At 38.4% G+C, this 21995-nt stretch overlaps 1 protein-coding gene across 1 annotated transcript in view; it reads left to right on the forward strand.

Annotated features, from left to right (window-relative positions):
- ptprua (protein tyrosine phosphatase receptor type Ua) overlaps positions 1-21995 on the forward strand; it is a 246712-nt gene that overhangs the window by 158176 nt on the left and 66541 nt on the right. Inside the window, exons 8-11 of the mRNA XM_034125463.1 lie at positions 3768-4091; positions 11340-11449; positions 14864-15065; positions 21268-21370. Coding sequence (XP_033981354.1) covers positions 3768-4091; positions 11340-11449; positions 14864-15065; positions 21268-21370 — 739 coding nt within the window. The remainder of the gene's footprint in view (positions 1-3767; positions 4092-11339; positions 11450-14863; positions 15066-21267; positions 21371-21995) is intronic.

The following is a 21995-nucleotide window of genomic DNA, read 5'->3' on the forward strand; positions in this document are numbered from 1 at the left end:
TGTTACATTTTGTAGCTTGTTTTCAATAAGTATATAAATTGTCCAAAGAGGTTGTATTCTACAGTTTGCCTGAATGTAATCATTGCGTAGGTGTGTAGTGTGATTCTGTGTAGTTTATTTATGGCATCCCGTTGGATTGGACGTCATCTGAACAGGACATCGCACGCTCACTGCTTGATAGCGCGCGAAGCTCCGTTTACGCCGGTTGTTAAACAACATCGTTATGGGGAAATGCAAGTTTGCGTCCAAATGGTTGGAAGATAAGGAGGAAGGACAATCAATACTGTATATAGTCAATGTGAGGTAAAGTGTGTCGCCAATGTAACCGGTTAAAACTCCAAGTGGCGATGAGGTCTTAAAATGTATGGAAAGGGTCTTAAAAAAGGTCTTAAAAGGTTTTACATTTGACTTCAGGATTCCTGCATATACCCTGCTTTAGCCATAATCTATGAAGTGCTTTATTTCAAAGAAACGGCAGAAGGCAACTTTTCTGGTTTCAAAATGAAGTCCATCGAAGTCTACTTCTCAGTTCTCCTTTTTCTGATAAGTTTAGGATCTCAATTCTTAGTGTCAAGTGTTTTGCAATGAAGCATGGTGTTTATTTTCTATATATGAATGTATGTATGATGGTCCCAATAAGAGAACTGATTATAAAGGAGGGAATGCTTCGGGTCGTTGTTGCTTTCTGATTTAATGTTGCTACCATGCTTTTAATGCCTTACAAGTTTAACCATATCACAGTCTGTTTTCAGTTTATGAAAGTAAATAATTAATTATAACATTTAAGGCCCCTACATGTCTTTTTACCATTTGGTTACTTCATCCTCTTTTGTAAGTTCTAGCTCTAAGAAACAAAGATGGCCACTGCCTAAATGTCACATTTAAGGTTATAAAACGATTGGTAAACAAATAAATAGGAAGTATATCAGTCTTAGATGTCAAACATAAAACAAGCCAAAGTGTTTCATCCTTTTCGGGACAGAGCAAACATCTCCAGATTAGCAAGGACTCTAAAGGACATTGCCTTCTCGTCTCCGTCCCCTCAGAACTCATGTCTCCTTCGTGACTTTGCTTAATTAATTTACACAGCAGCTTCTGATCTATGTTAAGTGAAGCAGCCACTCCGGCAGCTCATGCTCTTCCCGTCCAAACGCCGAAAGCTTCGCCCTCCTCTCAGTGTATTTGACGTCTCAGCAATGCACTTGAACATCCAGGGTAGGCTGCAGGACAGAAATAACCCCCAGTGTTCCTGTCCATTTTGCATGACAGGGACAGGCGAAATCACAGCTCTTACACATGACAGCAGTAATTAGGCTTGAGTCTCTGCCAAGGCTGTGCAACTGCTCTTCCACACTCAGATGGGGAAGTAGAAATGTTTGTGCTGTTTCCTAAGGCCCTTTTATTTGTTCATAGATTCACCCCTCTATAACCTCCTGGTCTCAGTTTGTAGAGGAAGCTGCAACTGTTGCTGTCTGCATTTCCCATCAGTATTTCTCTTTGAAAGTGCACTGGGTGATAGTTTTAGGTAAAAAAAACATCAATAACACAAACAGAACCAGCGTCTCATCCCCTCGAACTTAAAAACAAACGTATTATACACTGAACAAAACATTTACTTCGAAAAACCTAGGTAACAATTTCCACGCAGAAATTCTAAGTACAGTAAATGTAACAACTGATATTTCAAGTAACATCTACTAGTTTGTTACTAAAGGGAATCAAGTCAACGTTACTGTCATTTCAGTTTTTGTAAGTACATTTTACTTACTAGTGCATAGTAGATTTGACTTAAGATTACATTTGCATCTTATTAGAAAATCTCCAGTAAACAATATTTGGCTTTTCAGGTTTTTTTTACTTGCTATTCTTACCTTTTTTTTTAATTAAATATGTAGGTAATATTTTAATATAATTTCTTCTACTCTACATCAAATGCAATTCTTATTCAATAAAACTGTTTCGCACAAAAGCTACTACAAAACATGAAACGGTAGACACTTTCATATATAGCTGCGATGATAGCTACCAGAGTGTATGACAGCTTCCGGTTTTGGGCATTCTGGCTACGCAGCACTCATTCACCAATGGGTAATGTTTAGATGGATTTTAGGAACTCCCCCTCGATTCTATTGGCTCTAACGGTTAGAAAGAGGTGTCAATCATCAAAATCGACAGAGGGGGGCCAGACATATGGAAAATGCACCCAAATGACCCCAGAAGTGGTTGTTTTTTTGCTAAACCTCTCTAAAAAGGTCAAATGTCACTTGTTTTGCATCAATCTTGATACAGGGTATGTATTATATGTTATAGTTTGGATTCCTAAAGCTTTTAGTCTACTATCCCATCATTCAAGGGTGGTTTTCACTATAAGTAAGTAAACGGACGGACACTATAATTTACATTTTTTTACTATGTTCAATCTGAATTTACTTTAAAAAAAAAAAAATTCTAGATTGAGTCTGACTTTTCTACATCCAACTCACAGGTTTATCATTGCTTTGAGAAAAAAGATGATTAATTTACCCCTTTTAGAAGTGAAGATATAGTCATTTGTTCTGGGAATGCCATTTTCGAAACTGAGACCTGAAAAACAACACATTTATTTGTGTTCATTGTCTGATAGTTTCCCAATCATTTATTGTCTGTTATGTCACATCCAGTGGCAGAAAAGTGGCCAAACAGCTCCACTCACGTCCTCTTGGGAGATACCACACGTATCCCAATGAATGCTAATGCTAATGAACGCAGCTGCTTGCTAATACGTTCCCCATAAAATGTTTATAACATGACAAATGCTTTTACAGCGTGTTGCTCTGTCCCCAAGTGGCAGGTTAATGCTGCTATAAAAAAGATTATCTTGTTTCATAATGTCACTCATAGACTGTAAATAATGATGTGGGTTTTGAAGTTTATTCTTGACCTTGGGATAGTTTGTGTTACATTATAATCTCAAGTCGATGTCCTCCTACTAGCTTTTCTAGATCCTTTTTCTTGTATCTCACAGTCTTTATCAACACATGGAACATACAGTATGAAGTTTTTGTAACAAGAAAAACCTTTAAAAAGCCTAATTTGTTCAATATTTCTTAGAATATTTCTTAAATTCGCTTCACATTGTAGACAATTAAAGAAAAAGTTTACATTTCATGTAACAGATAATATAGGAATACATGCCCGCAACCTCATTTTATGTTGCTTGCAAAGAATGTAATATACAATACAATTGGTGTAATTGTTGAATATTTACTTTTATGTGCCCTAGACTTCTGCTTTCAGACGTAGTTATTTATGGAGTTATTACGAGAACTGATAATAATCCAATGCAGAGCCAATCATGTAATATAATACATTATGTTATATTTCTTATATATTTATATATGTATATTTATATAGTCTTAAAGTTACAACCGGCCCTTTGAGTGCAACCGTAATGCTGATGTGGCCCGCGATGAAATTGAGTTTGACCCCCCTGCATAAGACGATATATTGGTTGTTGTTGGAAAAATCAGCATTTTTGACCTGCAAATATACTTAAGAAAACCCCAAAAGTTAAAATATAGATTAGATTAGATAAATGTATTGATCCTATATTGGTAAATTGTTCTGCTAAAATTGCAAGTAAATGAGGCATTGTACATAATGTAAAACTAAAGTACAACAATTAAACAAAAACTATAAATATATATTTACGTCCGGTATAATATCGGTTAATATGACCTCACTGTTTGTAGTTTATTGATATGTTTCTGCTTCCTGTCCCCCCTCAGAGCCGATGCGTGCCTTGCGGGGTCTGACGGCTGCAGAGATCCAGCCGAGGCAGCTGGCCCTGCAGTGGGAGCCTCTGGGGTACAACCTGACGCGCTGCCACACCTACACCCTGTCGCTGTGCTACCGCTACTCCATGCCCACCGGGGGGGGCGGCGGGGGCAACAACGCCACCGTCAGAGAGTGCCTGTCCGTGGAGCGCAACACGTCCCACTTCACCCTCAGAGACCTGCCGCCTTTCCGCTCCGTCCACATCCGCCTGGCGCTCGCCAACCCCGAGGGCAAGAGGGAGAGCCGGGAGGTCACCTTCCAGACGGAGGAGGACAGTGAGTGGAGGCTTTTATTGTGAAAAGATATGGCCAGAGATGGCAAAAGTACACACCTCCTTTACTCAAGTAGAAGTACAGATACTCGTGTTTAAAAATACTCTGGTAAAAGTAGAAGTACTGACTAAACTTCTTTCCTCACGTAAAAGTAAAGAGGGCTTTGAAATGTACTTCAGTAAAAAGTACCCATAACTAGCAGCTGTTTTAAAGAGTACCCGACCTCCCTTTATATTAATAGAACAATAATGTCATTGTTAGCTAATGAATGTTTCCATGCTGAACAACGGCAACATGACAACGTTTTCATTGGTCCCTCTTCTTTAGAGAAGACCAGGAAATGATGGATACACGGATCGTGTTCAAATCAATAGGCACGCAATGACTCTAAATAATAATGATCACGCCACCAAACACACATTCAAACTAAAGGAACCAGCCTGTTTGGGAAATGTAAGAAGTAGAAAGTACAGGTATTAGTGTTCAACATGTAAGAAGTAGAAAGTACAGGTGTTTGTGTTCAAAATGTAAGAAGTAGAAAGTACAGGTATTTGTGTTCAACATGTAAGAAGTAGAAAGTACAGGTATTTGGGTTCAACATGTAAGAAGTAGAAAGTACAGGTATTTGGGTTCAACATGTAAGAAGTAGAAAGTACAGGTATTTGTGTTCAACATGTAAGAAGTAGAAAGTACAGGTATTTGTGTTCAACATGTAAGAAGTAGAAAGTTCAGGTATTTGAGTTCAACATGTAAGAAGTAGAAAGTACAGGTATTTGTGTTCAACATGTAAGAAGTAGAAAGTACAGGTATTTGTGTTCAACATGTAAGAAGTAGAAAGTTCAGGTATTTGAGTTCAAAATGTAAGAAGTAGAAAGTACAGGTATTTGTGTTCAACATGTAAGAAGTAGAAAGTACAGGTATTTGTGTTCAAAATGTAAGAAGTAGAAAGTAAAAAGTAGTCAGAAAAATAAGTAGTGGAGTAAAGTACTGATACCAGAAAAATGTACTTAAGTATAGTAAGGAAGTATTTGTACTCCACTACTTCCCAACTCTGGATATGGTGCTAAACTGTGCAACATAGAGTGGGGCAGTCTTCACTAATGAGGCTAACAATCAAGCTTTTCCAGACAGCAAGCTCATTATGACTCATATAAAAGCAAATATCTTTAAAACTATTATAACATTAAAAAGAAGATAAATATACAAAGAATCCCCAAAAAGTAGGTAAAGTAGTAAGACCTGTTACTGTGAAAAATAAAATATGGGCAGTAAATAAGAATTTTAAGTTGAAAAGAGAACAGTAGTGTGAAAATATAGATAAAAGATTGTGCAAGGTTCACAGTATTTTTTTGCATGATGATTCTTTTATGTATGCACTGAAGCTCTCTATTGTCAACTCCTTGAATTTCTTGTATTCATTGCTTGCTCACATAATTATTGTGCGCTGCTTAACACAAATCCATGCCTTTAGTCATCCAGTAGCAGCATAAAATAAACACATATTGACTTGCAAAAGAAGCTGGATCAGCTTAACTAAACAGAAGATCGGCCTTTTAAATGGAGACCCGAGGAAAATTAATCAGCTCGGGCTGCGGCCGGCAGCAACATGGTGAAATGAATTTGCTTGTCTTTGTATTCATAGTTCCCCGTGTACATCAGCAGATTAGGCACATTTTAATGCAAAGGCCCAGAGAGTGGAAGCACAGAAGGTCAAATACTTTTTGTTCTGGAGAATAACAAGACTTTTCCATGTAATTGAGGGAGATCTCGACCCAGTGGATGAAAAAAGAAACATTTGTATTGTCGCTTCAAAATGCATTTTCTGTCTGCTTTAAAGGTCCCATGTCATGCTTTTCTGGTTATTACCCGTCCCCTTGTGTGTTATGAAGGTTTTTCTGCATGTAAACGGTCTGCAGAGTCACAAACCCTCAAAGTACACCCTGTAGCGAGTAAAACTAACACAGAAAAGACCTGTCTATGCTGCCCCAGAACGCCTCGTTGGAGATTTCTCTTTTTCCATTTGTTTCTTCCGGGAACCGCACCAGGACCTTTAGCGTACATTTTCAACTAACAGAGAGTCCCATTGACTTGCATAGAGCTCCCTGAACGCTGGTAATAGACGAGTTGGGATGGCGGAGAAATGCTCTCCGCAGACCCATTCTCACAGCGTTATAAACCTTTTCCTTACTCAATATCAAGCCACACTTATTGTTTTTACTTCGGCTGTGAGTGTTTGTGTGTGCTCAGGATGAGTTTCGCGCTGTCCCGCTGTATCGCCGACCCGGAAACCACACCAGTAAGCCAGCTCACTGAGCAGCGAGCCTCGCAACCTCCCGACCAATCAGAGCACACTGGGCTCATAGGGAGGGGGGGGCAGGAGCTCCAACAAGCCGTTTAGGACAGAGAGTGAATACACATACTATACAGAGATGCTGTATGAGAAACCAATGTGAGTTTGGAAAATTGCACAATATAAATCTATTCTAGTAGACCTCAACAATGGAATTATGATCAGTAGAAATGGCCATGACATGGGACCTTTAAGATATTGTTTTACAGTCAGTATCAAGAAGTGAAAATACATGGTAGTGTAGGAGATATGGACTTTATTATGAACACCTACACATTGCTGTTTTGAAGGAAATACATTTACATTACATGCAGAACCTTATACTTCGCCAATGCTGGGGCCTTTCCACATTGCTGTATAATGTCTCAGCTCTTCCGGTTAAAGCTTACTTTGCATTGCGTCACCAGCTTTATCAACCTTTACTTGCCAAAAAAACAGTTTGTAAGCCTTTTAAATTAACTGTTATTAAGATATACCAGTTTTTCAGGACATAAACTAATTATTTTGGAGCTGTGAAGAGCTGCTCCCTATGAGAGCGCCCAGTCTGCTTAAAAAAAAACATTTTAAAAGGGCCCCACGGCATGTCTAAACACATGGTGTTAAATAAGAAATATCATCTAAATTAAGAGACCCACACATTTGGTGATAGCTAGCTAGATAGCTAATATTCACTAGCTAGTTTGTTAGATAATGTTAGCTAATAAACTAGCTAAACACATAGCGAACGTTAGCTAGCTTGATTTACAAATATTTAGTATCTATCTTTCTAGCTAACTAACGTTCACTAGCTAAATAGCAGGGCCCAAAGACACCAAAAGACACAACAGAGTTATTAAAAATGTCCTCATATGAGATTTTGGGCCATTGTTATATCACATCCTCACAGTTACTAACAGAGGATGGATGTGGTACTGTTAAACAATCCCATTGATGCAGTGGAGCTGTACATAATGTCAAATAAAGTGATTTGCTTACAATGCTGCTAGTGCTAAACCGTAACAACTACAGCTTTGAACCTGAAGTAGGAAAAGAGGCGGGGCTTTCTCGTTTGATTTGACTGGTTATTTAAGCAGCTTAAACACATGTCTTATTACAAAACCATGGATTGTTTCCCCTTCACCACTTTCCTTGATATTTGAAGTGTCAGCAGCAATGGAAAGGTTTTCTTTTGAGCCTCTGAATGCCAGTCTGCCAGTCTCCAATCCCCATGTCACCTGCAGAGCTTCAGGAATGGAGCTGCTGACAATCAAAGCGCCGTGTAGCTGTTTGCGTTCGCTCTGACTCGGCTTCTTCTAGGAAGCAAATTTTGGCTGTCAGGGTTTCATGGATACAGCAGAATTTCTTTTATTTTGCCTCAGCTTCAGCGAAGTACATGAAGTCCAAAAAAGTTAGATATTAAAGGTCCCCTATTATACTGTTTTTCATCAATATATTATAGGTCTCAGATACAGAACATGTCTCTGAAGTGTTTGGCTGGAAATACCAAACAGATCATTGCAGCATCCCATAATCCCCTCTGTTTCAGCCCTGTTTCCAAAGTGCTGATTCTCTGTCTGTTACTTTAGATGAAAATAAGGAGCCACTCCCCACGCCCCTCTGAGAGAGATTTGGTTAAAAAGAACACAATGGTGCTCTAGGAGGAGATTCAGGTGATAAGGTGGGGGGGGGGGGGGGGGGGGGTTACCTTGGTTGGTGATTGGCTAATGGTTACACAAGCCAAAACATCACATCATAAAGTGGCCAAAATCGGATCAGTTCATTTTCAGACAGGTTTTTATATAAATGGATCAGAGCAAAAAGTTCCTGAAACTTTCAGAATCTCTTGAAGGGACACATGTTTATGTATACAAGACATGAAAAAGTGGATTTTGCACAATAGGTGACCTTTAAAGAGAGAATTAAGATATCTGATAGTGGTGGTCTAATGGATAGTGAGGTGGGCTGAAGATCGCCAGGAACACCACCACTAGTGTGTCCTTGAGTGAGGCACTTAGTCCTTAGTTACTCCAGGGAGAATGTCCCTGTAATTGGTAATTGTAAGTCGCTTTGGATAAAAGCGTCAGCTAAATGAAATGTAATGTAAAAGAGACCTCCCCAATACCCTGTTAGAAATAAACACAGGAAGCTCCTTTTTTAACCACAATTAACATTTGAATAACAAAAGTATTTGTAAGTATAAGAATGTATTTGTCCTAAGCAAAGTTTGTATAACTGACCTACATTTTTTTGTATTTTCGTCGATTTTTGGTGTGTTTTATGCTCCGTATTTGGAGGCGGGATTTCATGGAAACATCTGGATTTCCTTCTATTGTACCTCAGCTTCTGGGAAAACCAGTCTGGACTAAAAAGTTAAATATTAGAAGACAAAAGCCTTAAATAAGTCAGTCACGAACATAGAGACCTTCCCAGTACCTTTTTTAAAAGTAAAAAGTCACAGGTGGTTAATCTTTTAGGATTTAGAAGCATTGGAATAACAACACGCAGTACAGTGTTATTATTGTGTTAAGTTTTATTTTTTTGTGGAGGCAGGGTGAGGATATACAGCAGCATTTATTTTTTGGTAACTAAGCTTCAGCGAAAAACAGACAGGCCAAAAAAGTTAGATGTAAGATATAAAAAGGGAGAAGCATTTCACAGCCAACACACAAACACAGAGATTTCTCCACTACCTTTTTTAAAAATAACAAGTAACAGGTAGTTCATTTTCAAGCTGTTGAAGCATTGCAACAACAACATGTTAGAAGACTCTGCAGGAGCGTGTCCCGGGGAGTTTCTCAAACGTAATCTTAAAGGTGGGATGTAATTTATTTCAGAAACACTTTTTGTTATATTCCATGGAATGCTCTTAACATCCCGATAGCAATGAATATATTAAATGCTTTGACAATAAATACATAACAACATTTCATCTGTGGAAGCCGTAGTACTGTAAAAAGTACGACCAATCATCTGAGCCGGCCCGGCTAAAATAACTGGATGGCCTACCTGCCTGTCAGCCTTCCATCTCGTGCACAAACTTATCTCGTGCCCTCATTGGTCATGTGCGCGTTCGTGTGTGTTGGAGGAGGGGCTCTGTAAGGAAGTGGCAGATTTTTTCCGGTTGTGTATTTTCAAATTCTTGTGCACAAACATGGCAATAGAGTAAAATCCATAATAAACAACAGCAACGGCACAACAACATATTTACAGTGTTTTTGAGTCGTTATAATGACATTTTGCTTACCTGTTTGTTTTTTAAAATCTGGGAATGCTGCTAAAGTCTGGCAGGACATCAGACTAAATCAAAATAGTTTAAATCACACATGTTGTAAACACATCTGCGCGTTAGCTGAATGAATGAGAGACGGGCATGATCTTTAGGATTATGATCCAAGAAGTCTTTTATATCCAGTTTGTTTGTCGGGAATATTCACCCCTTAAGAACAACAATGGCTCTTGTGGCCATCTTGTGGACAATTACTGCCCCAAAATGTAGTTGTAAAGCCCCTAAAAACACATAATAATAATAATAATAGCTTGCATTTATATAGCGCCTTTCAAGGGACCCAAGGTCGCTGTACAGTAATAGGGCAAAAACAAACATAACAAAACAAAAGTCAGACAGACAAAACAACAGATCGATTAGGGGCCGAAAGCCTTGGCAAACAGATGGGACTTGAGGGCCCTTTTGAAGGCGTCGAGTGTGGGGATGTTGCGGATCTCCGCAGGGAGAGCGTTCCAGAGGGTGGGGGCTGCCACACTGTAGGCTCTGTCCCCGAAGGTTCGCAGTTTAGTGCGGGGGGTGGTGAGCAGGCCAGAGTCTGAGGACCGCAGGTTCCGGGGTGGGGCATGTGGGTAGAGGATGTCCGATAGGTACTGGGGGGCAAGGGCATGGAGGGACTTGTAGGTGAGGAGGAGTACTTTGTAAGATATACTGGACTTGACCGGCAACCAGTGTAGGTGGATGAGGGTGGGAGTGATGTGCTGCCATGGCTTTGTGTGTGTGAGTACCCTAGCAGCACAGTTTTGGACATACTGGAGCCTGTCCAGGGTTTTTTTGGGAACCCCGAACAGGACACCATTGCAGTAGTCCAAGCGGGTGGTGACAAATGCATGTACTAGGGTTTCGGCAACCGACTCCGATGTTAAAATAGTATTCCTTTGTGACTTAATAATCAGGCCCCTTCAAACAAAAAGTCATATTGTTAAAGGGTAGTTTTGCTAATTATATGAGGCACTCTCCCTTTATTCAGCATGTTTTTCTTATCTTTAATTTCTATATCTTCCTGAATATCTTTTCACATTATTTATGATTCATTCAAAGACACCTGGGTTTATTTTTTGAAATAATAATAATGTTTCCACTTCCATGCATAAATCAGACGTTTTACCACAGACAGCTCTCTCAGCTTGGGCTTAATTTACATTTTCTGTCGTGTTAATGCTGGAAGACTATTATCACTAAGTGTTACCGCTGGGCCCTCGGAGCCAACAACCCTCTGAGGAACCATCATTTATCCTCACAGTTTTATAGTCAACTCTGCAGCAACTTGGCACCAAAAAAAAAAAAGTGGTTCTTTAAGGAGATGCATCTCATTAAGATAAAAATTGCAGAGAGCTGCTGAGCCGGTTCACGGGTTGGATCACTGCGCTGTTTTCCTGTCAGTAAGGTGCTAAAGAAGAAAAATGGAGTGTCATGCTGCAGGACGCGGTGCTCTGTTATCAGACTGGAGGAGCCAGAATCTCAATTCATCCCGAGGGTTAGAGCACCGTTTCCTTTCACCACCTTCCTCCTCCTCCTCCTCCTCGGCCCGGTGCCTTTTCGCTCTGTCAAAGGTGTTTTTCCCCCCCCGGTATGCCGCCGTGCGAGTCCATCGACAGAGGACAAAGTGTTTGTTTCTGAGGTTTGTGTTTTCTTTCAGTTCCTGGAGGCATCGCTTCGGAGTCGCTGACCTTCACTCCGCTCGATGACATGATCTTCCTCAAGTGGGAGGAGCCTGTGGAGCCCAATGGCCTCATCACGCAGTACGAGGTAGGGCATTTTTTAATTTTTTAATTTTATAGTTAATTGCAGGAATTTTCACTACAAGTTATCAGTGTTGTCACTTCATACATTTATCTTTTATTATATACACTTCATACAATCATTTGTAACTATTTAACCAAAGGAGTAAAATAAATAATAAATATGTATTATGTGAAAATAATCGGATAATTTATATTTATATATTTTTTTTAACTATTTAAGGAATACAATGTAACAAATAAACAGGTTTGGAAAAATAGATTTGTGATGGTATGAATACTGTTCAACCAGAGGAATAACATAGAAGAAATAGAAGTATTTTTCATTTTTACTATTTAACCAAAGGAATATTAAAAGCTATAATAGTAGAAAAACAAAAAAACAAAATACAAATAGTAAATCGGTCATGGAATAAATGAATGGTAAAAATAAAACTATGAGTACTGCATGACCTCTAACCCCAAACAAATTTAAATTAACTATTTTTTACTTTGCAAGAAAATCTTGTTAGTCATGCAAAAAAATCCAAATGCCTCTTTCACATCACACACTAATACTCTCCAGGTGTACACATACTTTATTCTCCGCTGTCTATATATATATTTTAATCACTACAATGACTCAAAGCAAGGAAAACTCTCCTCTGCTCACTTAAAATACTCTATGATTTCCCCACGGTTTGTTTTATTCTGGTTCTCGCCCGAACGCTGGTAGCATAACTCGAGCCACTTGAGAGGAGTGGACCCACTTTCCACGGTTCACAGGATTTACTGTTCACGTTCACATGGTAATGAACCGGGCTCAGACTCCAGGCTGTAATTACATGGGGGACAACCGCTCTAATTACTTATTTGCCTACGAGAAGCCTCCACAAGGGGGCACCTTTAATTGTTTCTAATTCATTATTGATGGCCCCTATATCAACCGTAGACCTTTGTACTGTAGTGAGGGCTTTGGAGCTTTTTCTGTGCTTACATGTGAGGTAAACCACCATGGCTTTAGAGACACTAGAGCTGCTTTCACACCAAGTACTTTGCCATACTTAGTTCCCAGCACTTAGTTCCCCCATGGAACTAAAGAGCAGATCGCATTCACACTGGAATAAGTTCCCTGAGGGAAGATTACGCAAATGAAGCCGCTGACGTCACTTCTTCTTCTTCTGCTTTGGGTTTACTGGCAGGCCGCAAACAACTTCACGGCGTATACTGCCACCCGAAGTCCCCGGCCGGAAGTCCCCGGAGTTGGGGACTGGCTTCAGTAGAAGCTGCTGGGACTCCCAGCAGCTTCTACTGAAGCCTTCCGAGTAAATCGCCAGAACGCCGACACCTCCTCATCTCCACCGCTCCCATGTTTCTTTTGTGTTGCCACAAGTTATTCTCTCTCCGTTGGTGCGAGGGGCTAATGCTAATGCTAATAATGCTAATGCCAGCAAATACAATATCGGAACTAAAAGGGAAAAGTACGGGGAAAAGTACTCCGGTGTGAAAGCACCTTGGTTTCCATTAAAAAGTGAGAGAGGTGTGAGGAACGAGGTGAGGAATTGACAGGTGATGTCACTTCACTCTGCATGCAGATGAGCTTCAAACACTTCTGTTCTGAATATGCAAATCAGGATTTCTGAGGTAATTGTCACTTTAAAAGTATCAGGCAGTATTTTCTTTGAGGAGGAGGCTTCAAGACTTTCCTAAACTATCTACAGGGTTGGGAGGGTTACTTTACTTTACATTACAGTACATTGCATTTAGCTGACGGTTACGTCTAAAGAAACTTAGAAAAGTGCAATAAACCATAAAGATTCACTTACAATTACTAGTTTCCCGGTAAGAAATGTGACTATCAAAATAAGAAAGAAACCTGATTACTTTCCATTAAGTATGGATTACCTCAATGTCGACTGCAATGCGAATTAAAAAAAAGAAGAGAAAAGATATATCAGTAAGATAAGGTGCGGGACATCATAACCAATCAGAGCAGACGGGTGAAAAGAGGTGCTGCAGCACAGGCAGTATGAGAAAAATAAAGAGCTTTTTGAACATTAAACCATGGAGACACGTCACAGTAGAGACACTGGATATAATTACGGACTAAAAAGTGAGCATAATAGCGCCCTTTAAACGTTCCCTTGTCTTGCAAAAGCCTTGAGGTGTGTAGACAAAGACAATTTTCACCTTGAGTCATTTGCATACGGTACATCTGAGTGTTAAGTTAATTCACTTATATTAACAGCACCATCTGTACATAAGTTAGCTTCACTGCTAAGCCAGTGTTTATGCCGCAGTGTGTGTCTGTGTGTGTTCAGCCTTTGACTGATCTCAGAAAACAAGAATGACAAATGGGCAATTTTACAAGCAGCCCAGCTGATTTCCTCAGCTTTATGAATCTTGATTTACAGACTTGAACACATTTATCAAATTGCAAGAAAAAAGCAATAACATCAGAGTCTGGTCTTCATTCATTCTTGTTATCTACAGTTATTTTTCTTTTTACACCAGCTTTATTTTTAAACTAATCCAGAAAACAGTGAAAAATGATCCCGCAGTGCAAAAGAACGAGGATATAACACTGAATGTACCTGAGGTTGATTATCTGCAGCGTGAGATATATCGTATCAGCGCTGTGATCTCAGGATTAATTGGGAGGCATTTCTCTGGAGAGAGCCTTTAAATTAAAAACACATCTAAATTAAATCTCTCAGGTAGTGTAAGTCATGAGCTATGTGTGAGGTAGCTCTCCAGGCATGTACAGTGAGATTTATCTGACCTTTCTATGGTGTAATTGGGGAATACTTCCTGTAATATGACCTATATGAACACACAAGGGGAAAGCAGTAATTCTTGAATAGGATTGTGAAGTGACCTGCACATCCATTTTACTGTCTGGATGTGTCTCTCTCCCTTGCTAAATTGTTTTTGATTTATGATATTGAAGCTTACGTTAAGCTCTGCCTCCAAAATGTAAATTGCAGGACTTGTGGCTCACCAAAGACATTTCAGAGACTGGCTTTTTAAAGTAGCACAACACAAAGCCTGCAGAAAACAAATTAAATATCATACTTCTTTCATCCGTGGCTCAAACTATGGGATGTTGGTTCCTTATGTCTGACGAAATTGGGCATGGCACGGTCCATCAATTAGGTACAGAGTTGTTTTATTTCCAATATATTTCTCTAGCGGCATCATCAGGTCATGATCTGAATATGTCTCATACTTTGTTTTCTAATCAAATACGTAAAAAACTATTCTCATTTCCATCAGCCTCAGCTTCACTTGTACATTGGTTAGTATCCTTACTTGCTAAACTTTGATAATAACTATGATAGACATTAAACTAATTAGCATTTTCATAATCATTAGAATTGAGCATCATTCTATAACCTCTCAGAGCTGCTGTAATACTGTCTCATCTTTTCCGTGTTTCCAGATCAGCTACCAGAGTATTGAGTCTTCAGACCCGGGTATCAACGTGCCAGGTCCCCGCCGTACGGTGTCCAAGCTAAGGAACGAGACCTACCACATGTTCTCCGGTCTGCATCCTGGGACCACCTACCTGGTGTCGGTCCGAGCCCGAACCGCCAAGGGGTTCGGGCAGACGGCGCTCACCGAAATCACCACCAACATCTCTGGTAAGACGTTTCTGTGTATAGTGGTGTGTGAGTAATTGAACAGTACACATATATGTGTAAAAAACAAAGTATATATGGCCTGCGCTCCCAAGATTTCATTTCAAAAAAGCTTTTAAATATACTGCCCCTTCTGCTTGGAATAATATACAGAAGGAGCTGAAACTCTCAGATTTGATCACTACGGTGAAATTCAAGTCCATCTTAAAGGACAGAGAACAAGTATCCATTGTTCAATGTGATTGCTCGTATATCCCATAATTGAAGTCGTTTTCAATTGTGCCAGTTTTTAATGATTTATAATAGTTTCTTTTATTTGCATATTGAATGGTTAATGTGCCATTTAATTTGTGTTTTACAGCTGTATTCGTCTGCCTGTATTGTCTGTGTTTTATCTGTTGTAACTTTGTTCATGCTGCCCTTCTTGGCCAGGTCGCTCTTGAAAAAGAGATTTTAATCTCAATGAGACTTTTACCTGGTTAAATAAAGGATATATATGAAATAGGAAGATCAAAGAATGGTGCCAAAATTGAAACAATGCAGTTATTTGCTTTTATTACACAGCTTAGTTGAATCTCACTTCTGATTGGTCAGAATGAACATTCAGCGGTCTGTTATTTCTCGTTAACAGACTGTGCTAAGGACATTGTGGTTATAGGACTATGTGAGGTCATATCAATCCGTAGAAAGAGAGACAAATAAACAGATAAACACTGAAGGGAACAGCAGAAGAAGACAGACAGGAAGTAAACACTTAAGGGAACAGCAGAAGAAGAAAGTCGGGAAGTAAACACTAAAGGGAACAGCAGAAGAAGACAAGACAGGAAGTACACACTAAAGGGAACAGCAGAAGAAGACAAGACAGGAAGTAAACACTAAAGGGAACAGCAGAAGAAGACAGACAGGAAGTAAACACTAAAGGGAACAGCAGAAGAAGACAAGACAGGAAGTAAACACTAAAGGGAACAGCAGAAGAAGACAGACGGGAAGTAGACACTAAAGGGAACAGCAGAAGAAGACAGACAGGAAGTAAACACTAACAGCAGCAGAAGAAGACAAGACAGGAAGTAAACACTTAAGGGAACAGCAGAAGAAGAAAGTCGGGAAGTAAACACTAAAGGGAACAGCAGAAGAAGACAAGACAGGAAGTAAATACTAAAGGGAACAGCAGAAAAAGAAAGTCGGGAAGTAAACACTAAAGGGAACAGCAGAAGAAGACAGACAGGAAGTAAACACTAAAGGGAACAGCAGAAGAAGACAGACAGGAAGTAAACACTAACAGCAGCAGAAGAAGACAGACAGGAAGTAGACACTAGGGAACAGCAGAAGAAGACAGACAGGAAGTAAACACTAAAGGGAACAACAGAAAGTTACAGAAAACCTGGATCAGTGCTGCCGTCATTGAATTAATATTTAGCAAAGGAAGCCAGACAGGGTGGTCTTAAATCACCCTCACATAAATTGCATGCAAATAATGTGGGACTTATTTTTCCTTCTAAAAGTGTTTTAAGGATTTGCAGATAATGGCAAAGACGACTTCGTAACAACTCGTAATTTCCTCCTTTGAAGAGCTTTTGATTAAATTGCGCATATATGTTTAAATTATACAAATTATCTTCATTTTGCCTCAGCACAAACAGCTTTCAGACGCACGTTGCCTTCTTTTGACGACATCAGACCTGTATTATAGTGAACAGCAAATGTTCGTGTTTTTCGGGGTGAAAACCGATTTGTTCAGATTCAAACCGAGTCTGTGTTTACGATTCAAAAGCTTCGCAGCGGCTCAGAAATTAGAGGAGCCGTGTTTGCGAGAGGAAAGGTTGGCGGTATGGATCTGGAGATTGGTCTGGGAGATGAGTCTGTGGGGAACGAGAAACACTCTCATCTACAAATGGGTATCTGCGAGCTGTTCCACTAATTGTGTTTACTCAGATGAAACATCACATGCTATTGTGATGTTCTCCCACAAGGAAAATAGTCGGAGCAAGTCGGGTGTGTGGATGATTGTAGAAGCTATTTCAAGCTGTCTGTGTTGTTGAAATTCTTAAAACAACCTTTTTTATGTTAATCTGTCAAGAAGCTACAAGCCCTGAGAGATACAGATTCCTGGTGATCCATTGTGTGATGGAAATAGTTTTTTAAGTTCAAATGTTTTGAGTTTGCGGTGTGATACGAGGGGGACCCAAGTTGCCATCAGCAAAAACACGTCTGTTTGCTATCCTGGCTCCAAAATGGTGGAATGAGCTCCCCCCCATTGACATCAGGACAGCAGAAAGCTCACACATCTTCCGGCACAGACTGAAAACTCATCTCTTTCGACTCCATTTCGAGCAATAAAAGAAAAGAACAAAACAAAAAATAAAGAAATAAACAGCACTTATATACTAACTAAGCACTTATATACTAACAAAGCACTTATATACTAACTAAGCACTTATATACTAACTAAGCACTTATATACTAGCTAAGCACTTATATACTAACTAAGCACGTATATACTAACTAAGCACGTATATACTAACTAAGCACTTATATACTAACTAAGCACTTATATACTAACTAAGCACTTATATACTAACTAAGCACTTATATACTAACTAAGCACTTACATACTAACTAAGCACTTATATACTAACTAAGCACTTATATACTAACTAAGCACTTATATACTAACAAAGCACTCATATACTAACTAAGCACTTATATACTAACTAAGCACTTATATACTAACTAAGCACTTATATACTAACTAAGCACTTATATACTAACTAAGCACTTACATACTAACTAAGCACTTACATACTAACTAAGCACTTATATACTAACTAAGCACTTATATACTAACAAAGCACTTATATACTAACTAAGCACTTATATACTAACTAAGCACTTATATACTAACTAAGCACTTATATACTAACTAAGCACTTATATACTAACAGAGCACTTATATACTAACTGAGCACTTATATACTAACAAAGCACTTATATACTAACTAAGCACTTATATACTAACTAAGCACTTATATACTAACTAAGCACTTATATACTAACTAAGCACTTATATACTAACAAAGCACTTATATACTAACAAAGCACTCATATACTAACTAAGCACTCATATACTAACAAAGCACTCATATACTAACTAAGCACTTATATACTAACAAAGCACTTATATACTAACAAAGCACTTATATACTAACAAAGCACTTATATACTAACTAAGCACTTATATACTAACTAAGCACTTATATACTAACAGAGCACTTATATACTAACAGAGCACTTATATACTAACAGAGCACTTATATACTAACAGAGCACTTATATACTAACAGAGCACTTATATACTAACTAAGCACTTATATACTAACAAAGCACTTATATACTAACAAAGCACTTATATACTAACTAAGCACTTATATACTAACTAAGCACTTATATACTAACAAAGCACTTATATACTAACAGAGCACTTATATACTAACAGAGCACTTATATACTAACAGAGCACTTATATACTAACAGAAGCACTTATATACTAACAGAGCACTTATATACTAACAGAGCACTTATATACTAACAGAGCACTTATATACTAACAGAGCACTTATATACTAACAGAGCACTTATATACTAACAGAGCACTTATATACTAACTGAGCACTTATATACTAACTGAGCACTTATATACTAACTGAGCACTTATATACTAACAGAGCACTTATATACTAACAGAGCACTTATATACTAACTGAGCACTTATATACTAACAGAGCACTTATATACTAACTGAGCACTTATATACTAACAGAGCACTTATATACTAACAGAGCACTTATATACTAACAGAGCACTTATATACTAACAGAGCACTTATATACTAACAGAGCACTTATATACTAACAGAGCACTTATATACTAACAGAGCACTTATATACTAACAAAGGACTGGCTTATCTAAAGCTAGTTGAGTAGCACTTGAAATGGTTTGGCTCTATGAAACCTGTTTTCTTCAAGTTTGTATCTTCTTGGTCGAATGCACTTATTGTAAGTCACTTTGGATAAAAGCATCAGCTAAATGTAATGTAATGATACTAAAACTTTTCAATGCTTCAAAGATATATTTTTATCCAAAAAGAAATAAAATAAATGTTATTATTATTATTATTTATGATAATTAAATTTTTATGGTTTTACCTTATTTATTTATTTGTATTATTATTTTGTATTCATATTTTTATTTTATTGTAAAATAAAAAAGATGATTAAGGTTACTGGCCCAAGCATGATCCAAACACTTTTTCCTACATAAAGCTATGAGGCACATCAACTTTTTATTTTGTTTGCATTATAGTTGGATACAATCGTAATATAAATCAAGTAATACTTCACACCAAGACTCCCTAACTTCCCCACTCTCTCCTAATGTTGCACTATAGAGAACCGCAGTGACGCGTCCTAAAACCCGGAAGTAAACTCCTTCCGGTTCCTTCGACAAAAACCAATGCAATTTCTCCATAGGATTTTGGAAAATAGCTCGAAATAAGGTCTGTGGTTGACACGCATTTAAGGGACAGATCACGTTTTGTTCATCCGGATAGTATCCACATGTTTACCCTACTTTTATAATTTTCGAATCATAAATCTATCGATTAGATTTATGATTAGAAAAGTAGGGTAGACATGTGGATATTATCCGTTTTTGTCGAAGGAACCGGAAGTGGTAAAATGCTAACTTACTTCCGGGTTTTAGGACGCGTCACTGCGGTTCTCTAGTAATCCTTTGCATAATGCATGCTGGGTTTCACCACCCAACGCTCCTCTTATTAAACTCCCGTGTAATGCAGCCCTCAGCTGTTTGTGTGTGAGTGTGTGTTTTCCAGGTTAAACACACATAATTTTACGACCAGCATTAACTCTGCATCAGAAACATTTCCAGCCTATTTGTTTCTGCTTTGTCCTCTACGTCCTCAAACCAGTTAATTCTCTGCGTGAGTTTAAAAGAGACGGAAACACTCAACCTGGTCGTCCCCAGAGCTTTGCTGAGGTTGTGCTGCTCTGAGATCTTTCCTAATTATATCGTAAGGGCCTCTTGTTTTTTCTGTTTCTAGTCATCATCAGTCAATGGCAGTGTGTGGGAGGCCTCCACACACTGCCGTACACAGGGGAAATGTGTGGGTAATGAATAAAGATGGCGTGCTATTATTCCATGTAGAGGTGGAAAGGTTATGGAAATAATATGCAGAATGTGGCTACATGTTTTTAATCTCCAACATCAGTATCAGGTTTATTGCCAATAAGGTTACATGATTTATTCTAACAACATTTTATCTTTTATCTTGAGATTTTCTTCCCCCAAAAAATACAATTGAAATCAGTTTTCCTTCTTTAAGGCCCCAACGCGCCATAATAATAAACAATAAGGATGTTTCTCAGAAATACAGTACAGTATTTGTTATAGTGTATTTCACGTATAACTGCACCATGAATAGCTTTACAAAACAGGGAAAAGAGAATACAAAAATAAAATAAAATATGATAATATAAGATATAAATATTAAAAAATATATATAAACATTTGCTACGTTGTTAAAATGACAGCAAAGAATATTAGTTTTAAAAGTATTATATAACTAATAAATTGAACAGAATATCTTAAATATAAATATACAAAAAAGGAAATACAATAAGAATAGAACAAATTGCTTTTACTGAAACATTACATATGTACAGAATATCTATGTGTATATATTTTTTTGTAATTAGTGTTACTGTAACAGAGATAAATAAATACTCATAATTAACTTAGATTTTTAACATCGCCGTATCGTGAAATCCACAGAATCTGCGATAAAGTCAGAGCCGAGCTACGTGCTAAGTGAGCTACATGCTATTTCTTACTGCACTCGATATTGAACAACCTTGTGATTGTAACCAATAAGCTATTTCACCTCATGTGGAAGTGTCAGATGAACATCTACAGAAAGCAACAGCGCTGGCATCAGTCAATCACAACTTATTTGGTTTGTTGTTGAGGAAGCAATGTGCAAAATATACTGAGGAGTGTGCAAGGTTCAAACTATGAAGCAAAAATAATGGCTCCCAGGATCATACATATTCATATATTTGATCTCTTTTAGAAATGTGAAAATTAAATGATTTCTTCCACAGTATTTAAACATTTTATTTCTTCCCTCAGCGCCGGTGTTTGACTATGAAGACATCCCCTCTCCTCTGAGTGAGTCTGAGAGCACCATCACCGTGCTGCTGCGCCCGGCGCTGGCCAGAGGGGCTCCGGTCAGGTACAATAACACAACAACACACGCCTGCATCCACCCACTGTGGTGTTTATAGCTGCAGTCAAAAGATATTTCTCTAGGCTTGAAGCAGATCGACTGTTGCAGGAATGAGTCCTATGAAACAGAAATTACGTAGCATTTTAGCACTTCCTGTTCCATAATTTCCACGTTTTTTTATGTGTTTTTGGTTGTTAGCATTAAATAGGGTCTGTGGTTAACACAAGCTGAGGATATTTTTGTTCAACAACATAAAATACGTCAGTAAATACACCGCTGGTGGATTTAAAAACTATGGTTGCTAACAAGTGTCTAAATGAGACGGTTAAACGTCAATATTACCCCGTTTTCCACTTTTTTTAAGGTTTAAAGGCCAACATAGATAAATATATTGCAAAAAAATAAACATCCCATAATCCCCTCTGTTTCAGCCCTGTTTCAAAAGTGCTGATTCTCTGTCTGTTACTTTAGATGAAAATAAGGAGCCCCTCCCCACGCCCCTCTGAGAGATATTTGGTTAAAAAGAACACAATGGTGCTCTAGGAGGAGATTCAGGTGATAAGGTGAGGGGGGGGGTTACCTTGGTTGGTGATTGGCTAATGGTTACACAAGCCAAAACATCGTTATGACA

The sequence above is a fragment of the Trematomus bernacchii genome, unplaced genomic scaffold (assembly GCF_902827165.1).
Source record: "Trematomus bernacchii unplaced genomic scaffold, fTreBer1.1, whole genome shotgun sequence".
In the NCBI taxonomy this organism is placed as follows: Eukaryota; Metazoa; Chordata; class Actinopteri; order Perciformes; family Nototheniidae; genus Trematomus; species Trematomus bernacchii.